The following is a 17,069-nucleotide window of genomic DNA, read 5'->3' on the forward strand; positions in this document are numbered from 1 at the left end:
CTTCTCTTCCCCTTGCTCCCTCCACACCAGCCACACTGGGACCTTACTGGGAATGTTCCATCTTCATAACATCACACAACCATCTTCTACACATTTCGGTCTCTGCTTAAACATCCTCTCTTCAGAGAACTCCTCCCAAATTGCCCAAAGGTACTGCACCCAATTCCTATTCCTCTGCCTTAGTACCCTGTTTTACTTATTTTATAGAAGTTCTATCTACAATTATTTCTGTGCATTTATCAGCTATCTTGCTCACTGAAATAAAAGGTCTGTGAAAAGAGAGACCCTGACCCTGTCTTGCTCAGTACTGTATTCACAGGACGCTTCCTGGCACAGAGCAGGCTCCCTCCAAGGGTCAACAGCTGTGGAGCTGAGCACTGGGCTGTCGACACAGGAGCCCAGGGGTCTGTGACGTGGGGACAGCGACTCACTCGATGGAAGGCATGTTGGGTGCAGACATCGGGCTGACCTCCTTGGCCTTCTGCAGTGCGTGCTTCTGGTTGAAGGCCTCCTCTTCTTCTTGTTCATCCTAGACACAAAGTAGAGATGGCGTTGTCTGGGATCCCCATGAAGGAGAGTAGCTTCCTCGGCCCTGCCCAGAAGGGCTGAGGGAGCTTCTGGAGACCTGGAGAAGCGAGGAAAGCAGAGCAAGAGGTGAAACAGGCAGAGTGAGGTCATGTTGGCTCACAGACCTCCAGCAACTAGCAGTCAGGCCTCCTGAGACAGCAGCCTCCACAGCCCTGGTGTGGCCAGCTGTTCTGGCCCCCATCCTGCCCCACAGGCCCCCCATGTTTCCTCAGGAGAGACTTGAAGGTCTACCCCAAACCCCAGCCCTTGGTGGAGGTGGCCAGGGCTGTAAACGTCAGAGGCCAGAGCTGACACTTCTCGGATGCTCTTCAGTTTCCGGGCGTGATGGAGAAGGACCTTCCAGGCAGAGCTCCTGAGATGAACGCCACAGTCCTCATCACACCCTCTTCCCTGCACAGCTAAGTGACCCCTACCCTGGTGCTCGGGCAGGGATCTCAGCCCCCTCACCCACACTCCAGCTTATAAATGTCTTTCTATGTGATGACGGCACGGAAACCCGGTTCAGGTAAAATGACTAGAGCTACTAAGATCGCATATGTTTTCAAAGACTGCTCTGGTTTTTACACACGTCCTTTTGCTTCATCCTTGCTGTCCTCCTAAGAGGTATGCAAGGCAGATATAGCATTCCCCCCCCCCCTTTTTTTTACAGATGAAGGAAGCAACACTAATAGAGACCAGGGGTCATGCCTAAGCTAAAAGGGCCAGTAAGGGACAGATGTGTGACTCACAGCCAGCTTTTCAGCTACAAGAGCTTACCCTGTCTGCAGGTAAGAAGACCCTTGAGAATGCAGAGAAGAGCAGGTAACCCTCAAGGAATACATGGAAAAAGCTCATAAACATCACTAGGATGCTATGGATTTTGCCTTAAACCAAATTTGTATTATGCGGGGAGAAGGTTTCACTCATCTCCCCAGACAATCCCACTGCAATTGTATTGCCTCTACCCCTGAAGACATGACTCAGAGGAAAGAAAGGAACTGTACTTTGAGAAATATGGTGTCTGGCTTCTTTGAAACTCACGGAAACTTCCCCCAAGATGAAGTGAGCACTGGAATACCCCAACAGCCACAGTCCTGGACCCTCTCACCCTCAAACCCAGAAGGGTGAAGGCACATGATTGAGGTCACACAGCCACAGGTCACAGGAGCAGAGGTGGAACTTAAATCCAAGACTCTGGTGTTTTCTCTATTTTCCAAGTCACAAGCCTGCAAAGGCTATCTTTGAGAGTCTGCAGTGACTAAGTGATCATCCTCAATATCCAATGAGAGACCCCATCTGGTCCAAGGCTCAGCAAACTCAGTGAGAGTGAACCAGGCTCCCTTCGTGGACACATGTAGCTCTCCGGGTGTCCATGAGCTCCCAGAAGGGGCCTTCCCTGCAGGCCCGAGACAGGCAGTGCAGGCTTCTGGATGTAGCCCCAAAGCCTAGTGGGTACCCAATGGCCCAGAGAACCATTAGATCCCTGGAGAATAAGGCTCACCTTGGTCAGCTCCTGGGCATTGGCCAGATTGTCCACAGCGATGGCCAAGAACACATTCAGCAGTGTGTCTGGGGCAATGAGTTAAGGATGGGCAAGTAAGAAAAGCAAAAGGAGCCCCAGCAAGGCTGAGAAGACATCTCCATGCCTTTCCTGTCTGGAACACCAGCAGGGACAGTCACCCCAAAGAGTCACTTAAGCAGGGACTGTGAGCGGGGGGGGAGAGATATTATGCAGCTCTGTTTGAAGGATAATACGTCTTCTCTCCTTCCACATATCATCTCTTTGTACCAGACAAAGAAATATACCTGAATCAAACCCCCCAGGGAAGGGGGAGATGGAGGGAGGAGGCCTTTGCACAGTTACAGCCTCTAATTACAGCAACATCGAATAGAGAACCACTGAACAAGACGGGTAGGGAACAAGAGGTAGGAGTTCATCTCTCCTTTCCAGGAGGCTAGAATTGAAGCCCAGTCATGCTAGTCTGACCTTAAAGATGAACAACAAAAAAAGAGATTCTACAGACTCATTACTATCTCTCAGTAATGGGATGCTAACATTTCTCAATTTTCTTGTCCTGGGAGGCGCCCATATTTCATTTAACAAAATGTCTCAGGGCACACAAGATCATTATGGAGCCCATTTCTATTCCACGCTCTAACCTCAGACGTCCCAATTTTCCAATTATCCTCGAGGCTCATGTGTTATGGAACATACATCTGTTTTAGCACAAAAGTCCAGGTCTGATTACCCTTAGAGCAACAGGAAAATTAAGGTGCTGCTATTACGGCAAACTGACCTACCATTTCTGTGACTCACTGCCTAGCTTTCTGTATATGGGTTTCTCGTGTTTGTATATAGTCTGCTCTGACCCTTAGAAGTTTTCAGAGCAGAAAACTTAGAGGAACATCTATGCTCCGTGAGACTGTGCAAAAGGCAAAAAATACATCTGCAACACATGGCTGTCCCCTTTTCACTTGAGTGATCTCAATTCAAGACAAGTCCCACTTGCCCAAAACATCATGTAGAAGTTTCTGGTCTGTGGAATATTCAAGTAAACGATCTCATTTTACTATTTACAACTAATGAAGGACATAGATATTGTTTCCTCTTTTCAGATGTGAAAACTAGAAGTTCAGAGAGGTTAAGTGACTTTCCCAAGGCCACACAGCTGGTAAGCAGAGCTGCTGGGATTAAAACCTAAATCTTCCTTGTCTAGATCCCAAGACTAGTCATGGGTTTGGGAATTAAATGCACTTTTTTTCTAGTCTCCCATTATAATTTAGTAATTGACTTTGATCAACTTATTTCCTCTAAGATTTGTAAGGTAAGGATTAGATGAAATAGTGCCAAAAACCATTTAGTATGAGGTTTTATGAATAGCACAAGTATGATAAACGCTAGCTATGCTCAGCAGTATGAGCATTAATCACAGTACTGAGAAGAGAAGCGAAAAGCAAAGGAGAAAAGGAAAGATATAAGCATCTGAATGCAGAATTCCAAAGAATAGCAAGAAGAGATAAGAAAGCCTTCCTCAGTGATCAATGCAAAGAAATAGAGGAAAACAACAGAATGGGAAAGACTAGAGATCTCTTCAAGAAAACCAGAGATCCCAAGGGGACATTTCATGCAAAGATGGGCTCGAAAAAGGACAGAAATGGTATGGACCTAACAGAAGCAGAAGATATTAAGAAGAGGTGGCAAGAGTACACAGAAGAACTGTACAAAAAAGATCTTCACAGCCCAGATAATCACGATGGTGTGATCAATGACCTAGAGCCAGACATCCTGGAATGTGAAGTCAAGTGGGCCTTGGAAAGCATCACTATGAACAAAGCTAGTGGAGGTGATGGAATTCCAGTTGAGCTATTTCAAATCCTGAAAGAGGATGCTGTGAAAGTGCTGCACTCAATATGCCAGCAAATTTGGAAAACTCAGCAGTGGCCACAGGACTAGAAAAGGTCAGTTTTCATTCCGATCCCAAAGAAAGGCAATGCCAAAGAATGCTCAAACTACCACACAATTGCACTCATCTCACATGCTAGTAAAGTAATGCTCAAAATTCTCCAAGCCAGGCTTCATCAATATGTGAACTGTGAAATTCCTGATGTTCAAGCTGGTTTTAGAAAAGGCAGAGGAACCAGAGATCAAATTGCCAACATCTGCTGGATCATGGAAAAAGCAAGAGAGTTTCAGAAAAACATCTATTTCTGCTTTATTGACTATGCCAAAGCCTTTGACTGTGTGGATCACAATAAACTATGGGAAATTCTGAAAGAGATGGGAATACCAGACCACCTGACCTGCCTCTTGAGAAATCTATATGCAGGTCAGGAAGCAACAGTTAGAACTGGACATGGAACAACAGACTGGTTCCAAATAGGAAAAGGAGTATGTCAAGGCTGTATATTGTCACCCTGCTTATTTAACTTATATGCAGAGTACATCATGAGAAACTCTGGACTGGAAGAAACACAAGCTGGAATCAAGATTGCCGGGAGAAATATCAATAACCTCAGATATGCAGATGACACCACCCTTACGGCAGAAAGTGAAGAGGAACTCAAAAGCCTCTTGATGAAAGTGAAAGTGGAGAGTGAAAAAGGTGGCTTAAAGCTCAACATTCAGAAAACGAAGATCATGGCATCCAGTCCCATCACTTCATGGGAAATAGATGGGGAAACAGTGGAAACAGTGTCAGACTTTATTTTTTGGGGCTCCAAAAATCACTGCAGATGGTGACTGAAGCCATGAAATTAAAAGATGCTTACTCCTTGGAAGGAAAGTTATGTCCAACCTGGATAGCATATTCAAAAGCAGAGACATTACTTTGCCAACAAAGGTTTGTCTGGTCAAGGCTATGGTTTTTCCTGTGGTCATGTATGGATGTGAGAGTTGGACTGTGAAGAAGGCTGAGCGCCGAAGAATTGATGCTTTTGAACTGTGGTGTTGGAGAAGACTCTTGAGAGTCCCTTGGACTGTAAGGAGATCCAACCAGTCCGTTCTGAAGGAGCTCAGCCCTGGGATTTCTTTGGAAGGAATGATGCTGAAGCTGAAACTCCAGTACTTTGGCCACCTCATGTGAAGAGTTGACTCATTGGAAAAGACTCTAATGCTGGAGGGATTGGGGGCAGGAGGAGAAGGGGATGACAGAGGATGAGATGGCTGGATGGCATCACTGACTCGATAGACATGAGTCTGAGTGAACTCCAGGAGTTGGTGATGGACAGGGAGGCCTGGCGTGCTGAGATTCATGGGGTCACAAAGAGTCGGACACAACTGAGCGACTGAACTGAACTGAATATTTTTGAGAACTTATTAGGTGGAAGGCTCTGTTCTCTGTTAACATAGAGAACTACCATATGATCCAGAAATCCCACTCCTGGACACATATCTGAAGAAAACCATAATTTGAAAAGATACATGCACCCTGATGTTCATTGCAGCACTATTTACAATAACCAAGACATGGAAGCAACCTAAACGTCCATCAACAGATGAATGGATAAAGAAGACATAGGACATTTATACAGTGGAATATCAGTCAGCAATAAGAACTAATGAACTAATGACGTGCAGCAACGTGGATAGACCGACAGAACATCATCCTAAGTGAAGTGAGCCAGACAAAGGCAATGCTGTCGCCTATATGTGGAATCTTAAAAAAAAGATACAAATGAAGTTATACACAGAAAAAAAGTAGACCCATGGACATAGAAAACAAACTCACGGTTACTATTATTGAAAGGGAAAGAAGGGAAGGTATAAATTAGGAGTTTAGGATTAACATACATCCATTACTATAAATAAAACAGAAAACCAACAAAGACCTACTGTATAGCACCCACAACCATACTTGATATTTTGTAATAACCTATAAAAGAAAAGAGTCTGAAAAAGAATATATATATATGTATAATTGAAACATTTTTCTGTAACCTAAAATTAATACAACATTGTAGATCTACTATACTTAAACAAAAATAAATGTTTAAGTAAAAAAAAAAACATATAATTAATTCATTAATATTATAATCCGGTTATTACTATTTCAGCCTATAGTGATCTCTGTCCTCTCTTATTTTCCCCAGTTCATAGTCCTTCCAATTATTTACTGTAACAGACTCACATGACTTTATCTGTGATGATAATCTGATAACCTGGATGTTATGATATATGATAACTGGGATGATACTCTATCTTATTTATACTCATCTTTTACCCAAATAGCAAATGTTCCTTAAGAGCAGGATCCTGGTTTCTCTTAGTACACCTAACACTGTCTACCCCGTTGCTACCCGCCCTCTACTATCACCAGCATCACCACCACCACCACCACTACCACCTCCTCCTCCTCACATGCTGGTCTAGGCCAGCAGAATAGAGAAGCATTTTAAAAAGGATACAGTTTCCAAACAAGGTGAGCACAATGAAATAGATCGCAGACCACATGCCCGAGCTGACCCCACCCTGGGAGCGGATCCCGTTGTACATCACCTCATTCCAGTCCTCACCCGTCAGGATCTACGCAAAGCAATCAACAGGCAAATTAGAGCCCTGGGTTGGATGAGAAAATGGGGTCAATGGAAAGGGGAAAATTCTGAGTCTGGGTTTTTTCCATTTACCCTCTTGTCAGGGAGGAAAAAAAGTCACACCCAGGAATAATCCTCAATTGCCTTCTGATATGTAAGAGAATTTTAGCCATTGAAAATGGAAGAAGAATATCAAAAGGAAAAGTTCTATTCCTCAAAACGTAGAATCTCCGGTCTCCCATCCCACACCTCAGCTTTGCCAAGCCTACGGGAAACACACAGATCAGGTGGTTCAGGCACTGATGGATCATCTTCTGGAGCTGCCAAGATACAGCTCCTGAGGCAGCAGCACTGCTGGAAAGAGCCTCAAGGGCTCCAGTTCCAGAAAACTGAGTTCTGGTTCAGTCTCATATTCTGGCTAAATAGAGTTCTCCTTTAGCTCTTAAGCATCACCAGTTTTAAGTTTCCTCCCATGATTAAAAAAAAAAAGAAAAAAGGATTGGATGGGGGTGGAAAAGATTCTTCATTAAATGGACATGTAAGTTAGAAAGTACTTCAAATTTCATAAAACCAGAAATGTGATGTTACTGAATGTCTTTGACTTAACATCTCTTGCAAACTCACACATGTAGGGAGAAGGCCAACGAGATCATCACAACAGAGCTCTTTTATTATTCGTTAACAGAGCTATAGAAATCCTAGGAATTACAGTGGTGATGACTACTCAATAAGCAAAAGTAGTAAGTACTGTCTGAGAGGAGCCTGGAGAGGAAAGGGAGGACTCTTTTACAACATCATCACCTTGAAGGATGTGCACCAAGGGATCCCAAGTAACATTTTTAACATCCTCATACCTGGAATACAGTCATGATGGCTGCAGGGAAGGTGTCAAAGTTTGCGGAAGGAGTCCCATCATTAAAGTTGAACCTGAAAAGGAGATTCAGAGAGAATGAAATGAAAATCTCACACCAAGTTTTCCCTTCTCAAAATTATGCCATTTTCATCACCCCTTTCCCCTTTCTTCACATCCCTGTCTTCCCTACTCTCCTCCCATTCCAGTAACTTACGAAGATGGTTTTAGTGATTACTACCGGGAACTGTGCACTTGAAGGGCACTGGTGATGGGATCTGGATTTATCTTGACTCACAAGACCCCAAGCTGCTCCTTTCAGGGGCAGCTCCAAAGGGAGAGGTCCCCTCAATAAGAACCCCGTATGGTGTGGAAGGATTAAAAACAGAGACATTCGTTTCACACATAAGGTGCATGGTTGATTTGGGCCATGGACAAGAACAAACACATGGTAATATGGTGAACAAACTGGTGACCCCAGAGCTCACAGGATGAAGATGAGGTTTTGAGGCTGCTTTGGCTGGAAACTTCATTGGTGCTTACCTGCCCCCAAACAGCTGCATTCCTAGCAGAGCAAAGACAACAATGAAGAGGAAAAGGAGGAAGAGTAAACTGATGATAGACTTCATGGAACTCATCAAGGAGACCACCAAATTCCGGAGGGATGCCCAATACCTACAAAAACCCAGACAGCGTTATGGCAGTGAACCGGATACCAAATTACCCCCAGGCCCAGTTGGGCATCTGCCTGGAGACCTATGAGTTAAGCTGCATCTGGATACTTGTAGGAAGGAGAGATGGAGCAATAATGTGGCTTCCCTTGGGGAGGTGGCACAGGAGCTGGCACTCAGGCATTTTCCCGGGTTTGGTCTTTGGAGACGGAAGAGAAGCTGAAGCGTGGAGTAGAAAGTGGGGTGAGGAAAGGGATCCTGTGGTGAGGATGTAACGCAATATAATGTGGCAGAGAGGAGCTTCCACGCCCAGGGGTGGTTGGGAAGAGTCTAGCTTCTAATCACTTACTTGGTTATTTTAAATATTCTTAGAAGCCGGAGAGCTCGCAGGACACTGATTCCGAAAGATGTACCAGGTCTGAAGATGGCCCAGACTACTTCAAAGATGCTGCCCACTGTGACCTAAAGAGCCAAAGCCAGCCACAGTGAGAAGAAAAGGCAAAGGGGGGAGGAGGAGGAGGGGGAGGAGGGATTCCTCAATCAACAGTTCTCATTGGGCTATTTTGAAGTTAAACCTTTCCCTCCCCACTCTTCCTCCCTCCAATCTTCTTCAAAAGTCGCTCAGTCCTGTCTGACTCTTTGCAACCCCGTGAACTATACAGTCCATGGAATTTCCCAGGCCACAATACTGGAGTGGGTAGCCGTGCCCTTTTCCAGGGGATCTTCCTAATCCAGGGATTGAGCCCAGGTCTCCCACACTGCAGGCGGATTCTTTACCAGTAGAGCCACCAGGGAAGCCCATCTCCAACAGGACCACCTATTTGTGAAGGTTGCCAAGGAAAAATGAGACTCTACCACTTCTCTCCCCACTCTCCTCGCTAAACTTCCTCCTTCATACTGTAGATTGTTTTACCAACTGCTCTGTCTTTCCTGAAAACTACAAGTCATTCACCACTTCTGCATAGATTTGACAGCTGTACTGTTCTTATTAAAACACCTTGAACAGACAGACAGAAGTGCAGTCCTCAAACAAGAAAACAAATTTAAATGAATACAGGTTGCTTTCCAATAGAAAAACTTCTGAGAAGGTCCACATTCTCTCACTGGCCTAGAATTTAGTGCTAACAAGAATATTTCAGTCACCTGTGCATGAAATGCCTTTCAGTCACTCAGGCCCCACACACCTGGATGTGATGGTACTAATTATGGCATAGAATCTGATTGCTATAGGAAGCAGCAATGTCAAATTAGCCATTCAATTTGTTTTATGTTTTAATTATATGTTTATTGAAGGTCTAATACATTCCCCACATTGCACTAGGAGAAATAACAGAATTTAATCCTCGCAGCAATGCTGAAAAGTATGTACATAAGGGAACTAAGATAAAAATGGTCTTTCACTAGTTCTTATGCCTGAAAATTGCCTCTACCCAGAAGCATATGTTCCAAGTTAAAATGCAGGTTGGCAAGTGCTCAAAATCGTTAGCACCTAACTGGAGATTTGGCAGAAAAAGAAGTGGGTTTGGCAGGAGGAGAGGTGGTTCAGGAACCCAAAGTTTTGCAACCTAGTTCTGCTGCTAGCTGGCTGTGTGAACTTGCACACGAGGTCCCCTGTTGACTCATGTGTAAATGGGTAGCCTAATTCCCAATGCTTCACATCGTGGGCAGGACTGAAAGTGACAGAGGAGAAAAATGCATGTGAAAGCACCTTGAAGAGCATTGATAATGCACACATTTATGTGTCATTATTATTTAGGAATGTGGACACTGGGTGAAGTCTATGTGGGGACTTGCTAATATAAGAGGGTGTGTGTGCATATGAGTATGAATGTTTAAGGGTGTATCTAGATAATTTTCTCAATTTTAAACTGAACTAAAAAATAAATATATTTGTTTCTCAGTTTTGATCAAACCACTTTCCGGAAACAAGTCTTTTGTTCTTCTCTCCCAGGCTTCCTCCAAGGTAATAAGCAGTTCAAAATTCTGGCTATGGGGAGCTTTGTAAAATTTACTGAGCTATATACACTGAAGTGTTTACTCTCTGGTGTGCGTGTTACACATTTCAGTAAAAACATTAAAAATAAAAGAGCATTTCAAAAACCCAAACAAATCCTCGTACGGCAAGTGTTCACTCATTCCTGACCTCCCTTTGGCTAATCCTATCTATCCTCCTTTAATAAATTCTGATTTCAAGGCTCCATGCTGAGCCCCGGAGCAAGGTGCTTATCTCAAACCACAGCATAGCAACCCCAGGCAGAAAGATGGGCGGCTCCAGGGCACTTACCCCAAAGTCAAAGCAGTTGAAGGAAGAGTGAAAATAAAGGCGAGGCCCCATGCCGTACATCTTCAGGGACATCTCTAGAAGGAAGAGCCCCAGAAACAGAAACTCTGCATAGTCTGAAAGCATTAAAGGCAGAAGCATTGGTTGCATGGACAGCATGGGTTCCTGTCCTCCCCGACCCCTCCCCACCACCTACGGAGGAGCCCTCAAGAGCAGCGGGACCCACATGGGCAGGACAGTCAGTGACCACGGGCCAGGTCAGTGCCAGGCAAAACCTCTCTCCTTGTCTGAACACACTCAGGCCCAGACTGAGTCCCAGCACACTCCACAGGTCAGCTCTGCTCTCTTCTGACAGGTGGGTTTGTCACTGCCATTTATGTGGCAGATGGCTTTCAGGAGACAGAAAGGGCTTAAGCATGGCTTTGATGAAAGAGCTGGATTTAGTCTTCACACACCCAGCTGTGACAGCCTCCAGGAGACTCACCCGCACCCTGGGGCAGCCTTACCAAGGGCTGACCTGTACAGGTTTCCTTTCTGGTCTGCTGAAAGTATCCATTTCCCTAAGAACTTGCCCCTAGGACTTGGGTGACCAAGACTCCCTAATCCCTGAGCCTCCTGAAGGCACTAAGTGAAGGCCCTGGATTATGCAAGGTGTAACACTATGTTGTTGACTCATCACTGAAGATTTATTTATCCGATTCAATAATGAATGACAGCTGGAAACAGTCATGGGATAATCCCTGAGGACAACTCTGGCCTCGGCCACAACGTGGCAGAGAGGCAGAACTCTGGGCGGGCAGAACCACTGCCAAGCCCACGTGACACCTTGCTCTCTTGACATTCACACACCAATCGAGCGGCAGCTGTGAGAGCCAGCAGTCAGCATCCACTTACAGAGAAGGTGGGTGAGCCACTGGGGCTGGTTGTGGTGGACAATGGCCACACAGGCAGTGTTGAGAGCCACCAGGCTCAGCACGATCCAGTAGAAGACCTGGGACTTAACCATGTGGCGGATAGAGATCCGCAAAAGTCGCTCCTTGTGCCGGAAATAGGAGGCCCCGTCCACCTTGGCGCTCTTGATGCTGGCTCGGGCGAGAGGTGTGCCTAGCAAGGGAGAAGGAAGGAGGAAGAATGAGGCTGCAAAAGAGGTCACCCTCCATGACAAAGGGGCATTCATAGGTCCAGGTGGGCAGCTCTGGTCCCAGGGCTAGGGGACTTCCCCGTTGCAGACCCTGGGGCAGCCCCATGTTATGAGCTAAGAGTTTCCACAGCGCAGCAGGGAATTCTGCTTTTCCTCTGGGCACTCTTGGTCCTAGGAAATGGAAGGATGCCCCGGGGCAGGATAGCAGGCATCCAGCCGGTATCTTGAATTCTAATAGGATCCTGTTTATGTTTGTAACAGATTGAGCTTTTCTTTTTAAATATGCTTCAGGCACTGGAATCATTCTGCTGCATTTGTGATTTTTCTACCCCTGGCAACCTGAAGCAGTGATGAGCTCTGTACGCCTCTTCTGCCTTTCAGGATGAAGTCAAGACCCTTCCCTTTTTTTCTGAATAAGAAAAGTCTGCTATCGGCCAGGCTAAGAGAACCTCGGATGGAACAGCAGGCAAGTTATAGGGTTGTCAGTGGGAATCTGTTTAAGCATCACATGGAAGCAGGTGATGCAAGTAGGTAGATGTTACTATGATTAAGCAAATGATTGCAGTTTCTCATATGGGCCTCCTCAGTGAACAATATCCCAAAGTGGGTGCTCATTAGCACATCCAGGAGAGAGGATACACACGCTGAAGAGATACATCTGCCACACTTGAAGAATCTGGGTTGGATTCTTGGCCCCAAACCCCGTGTTTCACATAAACATTATCCCTTGGTCCATTTTTTTTTTTTCTTCTTTAAGTCACTGTTGATGAGATTAGATTCCAGTGCCTTTCCCTAATTACATCCCAAAGTTCTGGATTCTCTGGGCTCCCCTCCTCCTTGTGGCGTTTCTCCTAAGATAGGATGCTCCCTTTCACGGGAGGTTCAGAGCAGTGAAAGATGATCCGACAACCTCCACTCACCCACAGAGGAGATGTCCACGCAGTGCTCATCGCTGGAGTCCCGTGCCATGGCCTCGGTCCGGCTCCTTTTGATGGTTGCCCTCCGAAGCACTACACCAGGGAAGCGAGAGGCAGAGAGAGGACATGAGAACCACCGGATCAGTTTGGTCAAAACAGGACTGTGGCCTAGAGGCACCTGTGACACAGGCGCCTGCCTTTAAATACCCGAATCAGGGTGAGAGAAGTGGCAAACGTCTACAGAAATGCGGCTCCCCTGCTCAGCAGCGCCTCTGACACACGAGGCTCTTGAATCCCATGCAACAAGGCTCCTGACTCCTTGCGGGAGCTCTTCTAAACGCAGTAGGTAAACAGGCACCCTGTATCTATTTGTTCTGGCTCTTCATAAACAATGTCACTTCTTGCCAGTGAAAGTGGTCCCAAGATGCCCCCCGCAAACTGTCAAAGAAGATCCGTTTCTGAACCACTGGTTGTATGATGGCCTTTTCATTGCCCATTATCAATCACACGCCCTGGAACAAAACAACTCTTGGATTTCATTTTCATCACTTTAAAAAGCATTTAAACTCATGACTCAATTCCCTTCCTTTTAAAGCATGAGGGATTTTATGACAGAGAGACTCGCATTTCAAATCCCAAAGCACCCCTCTTTTCTTTCTTTCTCCTCTTTTGATCAAGACACATAGCCGCCGCAGATGAGGGGGCAGATGAGAGAGCAATGAGGCCTTGGAGCACTTCCTTACCTTCTAAGGCTGACGTTCCAGCATTTTTGTTTTCTTCAGCAAGCATGACTTCCTCTATATGGAAACAAATGGTTTAGTAAATTATGGGTAAATGCCAAATTATTTTGCGAGATGAAAATCCCTGAGGAACAGCTCTGGCTCCAGGGCAACGTGGAGAGAGAGTGGAGTTCAGAGCTGGTTGCAGGCACCAGCATCAGAAAGACATCAAGGGTCACGGACGAGCATCAAAACAGAAAGGAAGGTCTATGGTGAAGGGGGCACCGGGGGTGATGGGTTAAGACTCAGCTCTTTGTCTGATACACGGTTTAGGAGAATAAACAGCTCTGAGAGCGAGAGTTGATCTTTTTAACTAAAATCCTCCTAAACTGATAAAAATGAAAATTTCCATTTCTGTTTTCTTTTATGCAGGTTCCTTAAAGCTATTCTGGCAACAGGAGTTCCTTAATTTTGCTTGTTTGCAGTAGCCCCCAGGTCATAACACCTCCCCCTCACTCAGAAGATGAGACCACGTTTATGGGGTCCAGCCTACTTCTTTCAGGAAAGGAGCGTAGGAAGATGCTCACCGCCCCTCAAAGAGAGGAGCAGGCTCGTGGGCTTGCTTCTTCTCCCCCCACCATGTCCATCCTGCTTTGTTGAGCAAAGCCTGAGTTGAAGAGGCTTAAGCCCATCATGAAACTGTCCCTGTGACATAATAAACTATAAATATTTGGTTTTTGTTCACCATTCAGGCACAGAGCTTCCAAAGCCCGTGGGACATACTGTCTTTTGTATGCTAATGAGATGACTCACAGAGGGAGAGGCCTAGATAGTGTAAGGAGGGGGGATGGTCACTCAAAAGACACCACCACATGATTAGAAGGTTGTAGCTTTCAGGAGGGGAGAGGGGCTTGACACTATCAGACACCAATGGTCGATGATGCAATCAATCAGGTCTGCACAAGGAAACCTCCATTTAAAACCCTACATGGGGCTTCTCTGGCGGTACAGTGGGCAGGAATCTGCCTGCCAATGCAGGAGACACAGGTTCGATCCCTGGTCGGGGAAGATTCCACACGTCATGGAGTAACTAAAGCCCATGTGCCCCAACTACTGAAGCCCGAAAGACTAGAGCCCGTGCTCCTCAACAAGAGAAGCCACTGCTATGAGAAGCCCACACACCACAACGCGAGTAGCCGCCACTCACTGCAACTAGAAAAAGCGCGAACACAGGAACAAAGACCCAGCACAATCAAAAACAAATAAACAAGTCGTTTTTAAAAAATCAACCAAAACATACCCCTATATGATGGGGCCCAGGTTGCTGATAGGTTGCCCATCAGGGCGCTAGGAGGGTGACATGCCTGGATGTGTGTGTAGCTCTGTCGTTCACCCATTATCCCTGCCCCCTATGTCATACCCTGTGTATCTCTTGAATTTGGCTGTTACTGACTTGTATTCTTCGGAATAAACTGGTGATAGTTTTTTCCTGAGTTCTGTAAGTCATGCTAATGAATTAGCAAATCTGGAACCCTTTGAATTTGTCCTCAGCCAGGAAGAAGTACAGGTCACCTGGGGACCTACTGTGGCTGGTGTGTGAAGGAGAGAGAGGCACATTCGGTGGAGCCCTTCGCTTGTGGGGTCTGCACTCACTTTGGGTGGTGTTTAGTGTCAGAACTGAATTGAATGGCTGGATACTCCACTGGCAATAGAGAGGGAAAGGGCTGGTTGGCGTCAGGATGGCATTATTTGGTTGTTGGCACTTGTAAAACCACCACTCAGTTCCCTGGACTCCCCTCTTGACCTCCCCAGAAGCAGTCCTGTACTCCACAGAGGTGTCATCATGGGTGAGACACTATTTTCTGCCAAGACTTATTAGAATATGCCTCACTAAAGAAGAGAAGCAAAAGGCAAAGGAGAAAGAGAAAGATATCCAATTGAATGCAGAGTTCCAGAGAATAGCAAGGAGAGATAAGAAAGCCTTCTTAAGCAAACAATGAGAAGAAATAGAAGAAAACAATAGAATGGGAAAGACTAGGGATCTCTTCAAGAAAACTGGAGATACCAAGGGAAGTTTCTTTTTTGCATTTCTTGCAAAGATAGGCACAATAAAGGACAAAAATTACAAGACCTAATAGAAGCAGAAGAGATTAAGAAGAGGTGGCAAGAATACACAAAAAAGGCCTTAATGACCTGGATAACCATGATGGTATGGTCACTCATCTAGAGTCAAACATCCTAGAATGTGAAGTGAAGTGGGCCATAGGAACCATTACTATGAACAAAGCTAGTGGAGGTGATGGAATTCTGGCATGAGTTATTTCAAACCATAAAAGATGATGCTGTTAAAATACTGTACTCAATATGCCAGCAAATTTTGAAAACTCAACAGCAGCCATACGACTGGAAAAGATCAGCTTTCATTCCAATACCAAAGAAAGGGAATGTCAAAGAATATTCAAACTACCATACAATTACACTCATTTCTCTTGTTAGCAAGGTAATGCTCAAAATCCTTCAAGCTAGGCTTTAGCAGTACTTGAACTGAGAACTTCCAGATGTACATGCTGAATTTAGAAAAGGCAGAGGAACCAGAGATCAGGTTGCCAACATTCACTGGATCACAGAAAAAGCAAGGGAATTCCAGAAAAACAGCTACCTCTGCTTCACTGAATACATTAAAACCTTTGACTGTGTGGATCACAACAAACTGGAAAATTCTTAAAGAGATGGTAATACCAAACCACCTTACTGTCTCCTGAGAAACCTATAGGCAGGACAAAAAGCAACAGTTAAAACTGGACATGGAACAATGAACTGGTTCCAAATTGGGAAAGCAGTACATCAAAGCTGTGTACTGTCCCCCTGCTTATTTAACTTCTATGCAGAGTACATCATGTGAAATGCCGGGCTGGATGAAGCACAGGCTGGAATCAAGATTGCTAGGAGAAATACCATAACCTCAGATATGCAGATAACACCACTCTAATAGCAGAAAGCAAAGATAAACTAAAGAGCCTCTTGAAGAAGGTGAAAGAGGAGAGCAAAACAGCTGGCTTAAAACTCAACATTCAAAAAACTAAGATCACGGGAACTGCTCCCATCATGACAAATAGATAGGGAAAAAAGTGGAAACAGTGACAGACTTTATTTTCTTGGGCTCCAAAATCACTGAAGATAGTGACTGCAGCCATGAAATTAAAAACTCTTGGTCCTTGAAAGAAAAGCTGTGACAAACCTAGACAGCATATTAAAAAGCAGAGACATCACTTTGCCAACAAAGGTCCATATAGTTAAAGCCATGGTTTTTCCAGGAGTCATGTATGGATGTGAGAGTTGGACCACAATGAAGGCTGAGTGCAGAAGAACTGATGCTTTTGAACTGTGGTGCTGGAGAAGACTCAAGAGTCTTTTGGACTGCAAGAAGATCAAACCAGTCAATCCTAAAGGACATCAACCCTGAATATACATTGGAAGGACTAATGCTGAAGCTCCAGCACTTTGGCCACCTGATGCAAAGAGCCGACTCATTGGAAAAGACCCTGATGCTTGGAAAGATGGAAGGCAGGAGAAAGGGGAGATGAGGTGGTTGGATGGTATCATTGACTCAATGGACATGAATTTGAGCAAACTCCAGGAGATAATGGAGGACAGCGAAGCCTGGTGTGCTGCAGTCCATAGGGTTGCAAAGAGTTGGGCACGACTTAGTGACCGAACAACAAGAACAACATCCCTCAAATGTATCAACAAAACAGACCTTCTGTCGCACAAATAGTGGGATTCTGAGCCCCGTATTGAGAGTGGTGTGGATGAGTTTTCGATCCCCGCTCCTATCTCAGCCATAAGCGAGGGGAGCTGGAAGTGCCAGCAATCATTCCCTAAGATCCCAGCTG

The 17,069-nt window shown here is 45.3% G+C and overlaps 1 protein-coding gene across 1 annotated transcript in view; it reads right to left on the bottom strand.

The window, feature by feature from the left end:
- The window catches only part of CACNA1E (calcium voltage-gated channel subunit alpha1 E), a 536,270-nt gene that overhangs the window by 84,454 nt on the left and 434,747 nt on the right, over positions 1-17,069 (bottom strand). Inside the window, exons 11-20 of the mRNA XM_070384834.1 lie at positions 13,201-13,254; positions 12,461-12,550; positions 11,294-11,503; positions 10,403-10,515; positions 8,468-8,580; positions 7,991-8,122; positions 7,452-7,524; positions 6,472-6,589; positions 2,069-2,136; positions 432-529 (exon numbers count right to left, since the gene is read on the bottom strand). Coding sequence (XP_070240935.1) covers positions 432-529; positions 2,069-2,136; positions 6,472-6,589; positions 7,452-7,524; positions 7,991-8,122; positions 8,468-8,580; positions 10,403-10,515; positions 11,294-11,503; positions 12,461-12,550; positions 13,201-13,254 — 1,069 coding nt within the window. The remainder of the gene's footprint in view (positions 1-431; positions 530-2,068; positions 2,137-6,471; positions 6,590-7,451; positions 7,525-7,990; positions 8,123-8,467; positions 8,581-10,402; positions 10,516-11,293; positions 11,504-12,460; positions 12,551-13,200; positions 13,255-17,069) is intronic.

This window comes from Bos mutus, chromosome 16, assembly GCF_027580195.1.
Source record: "Bos mutus isolate GX-2022 chromosome 16, NWIPB_WYAK_1.1, whole genome shotgun sequence".
Classification (NCBI taxonomy): Eukaryota; Metazoa; Chordata; class Mammalia; order Artiodactyla; family Bovidae; genus Bos; species Bos mutus.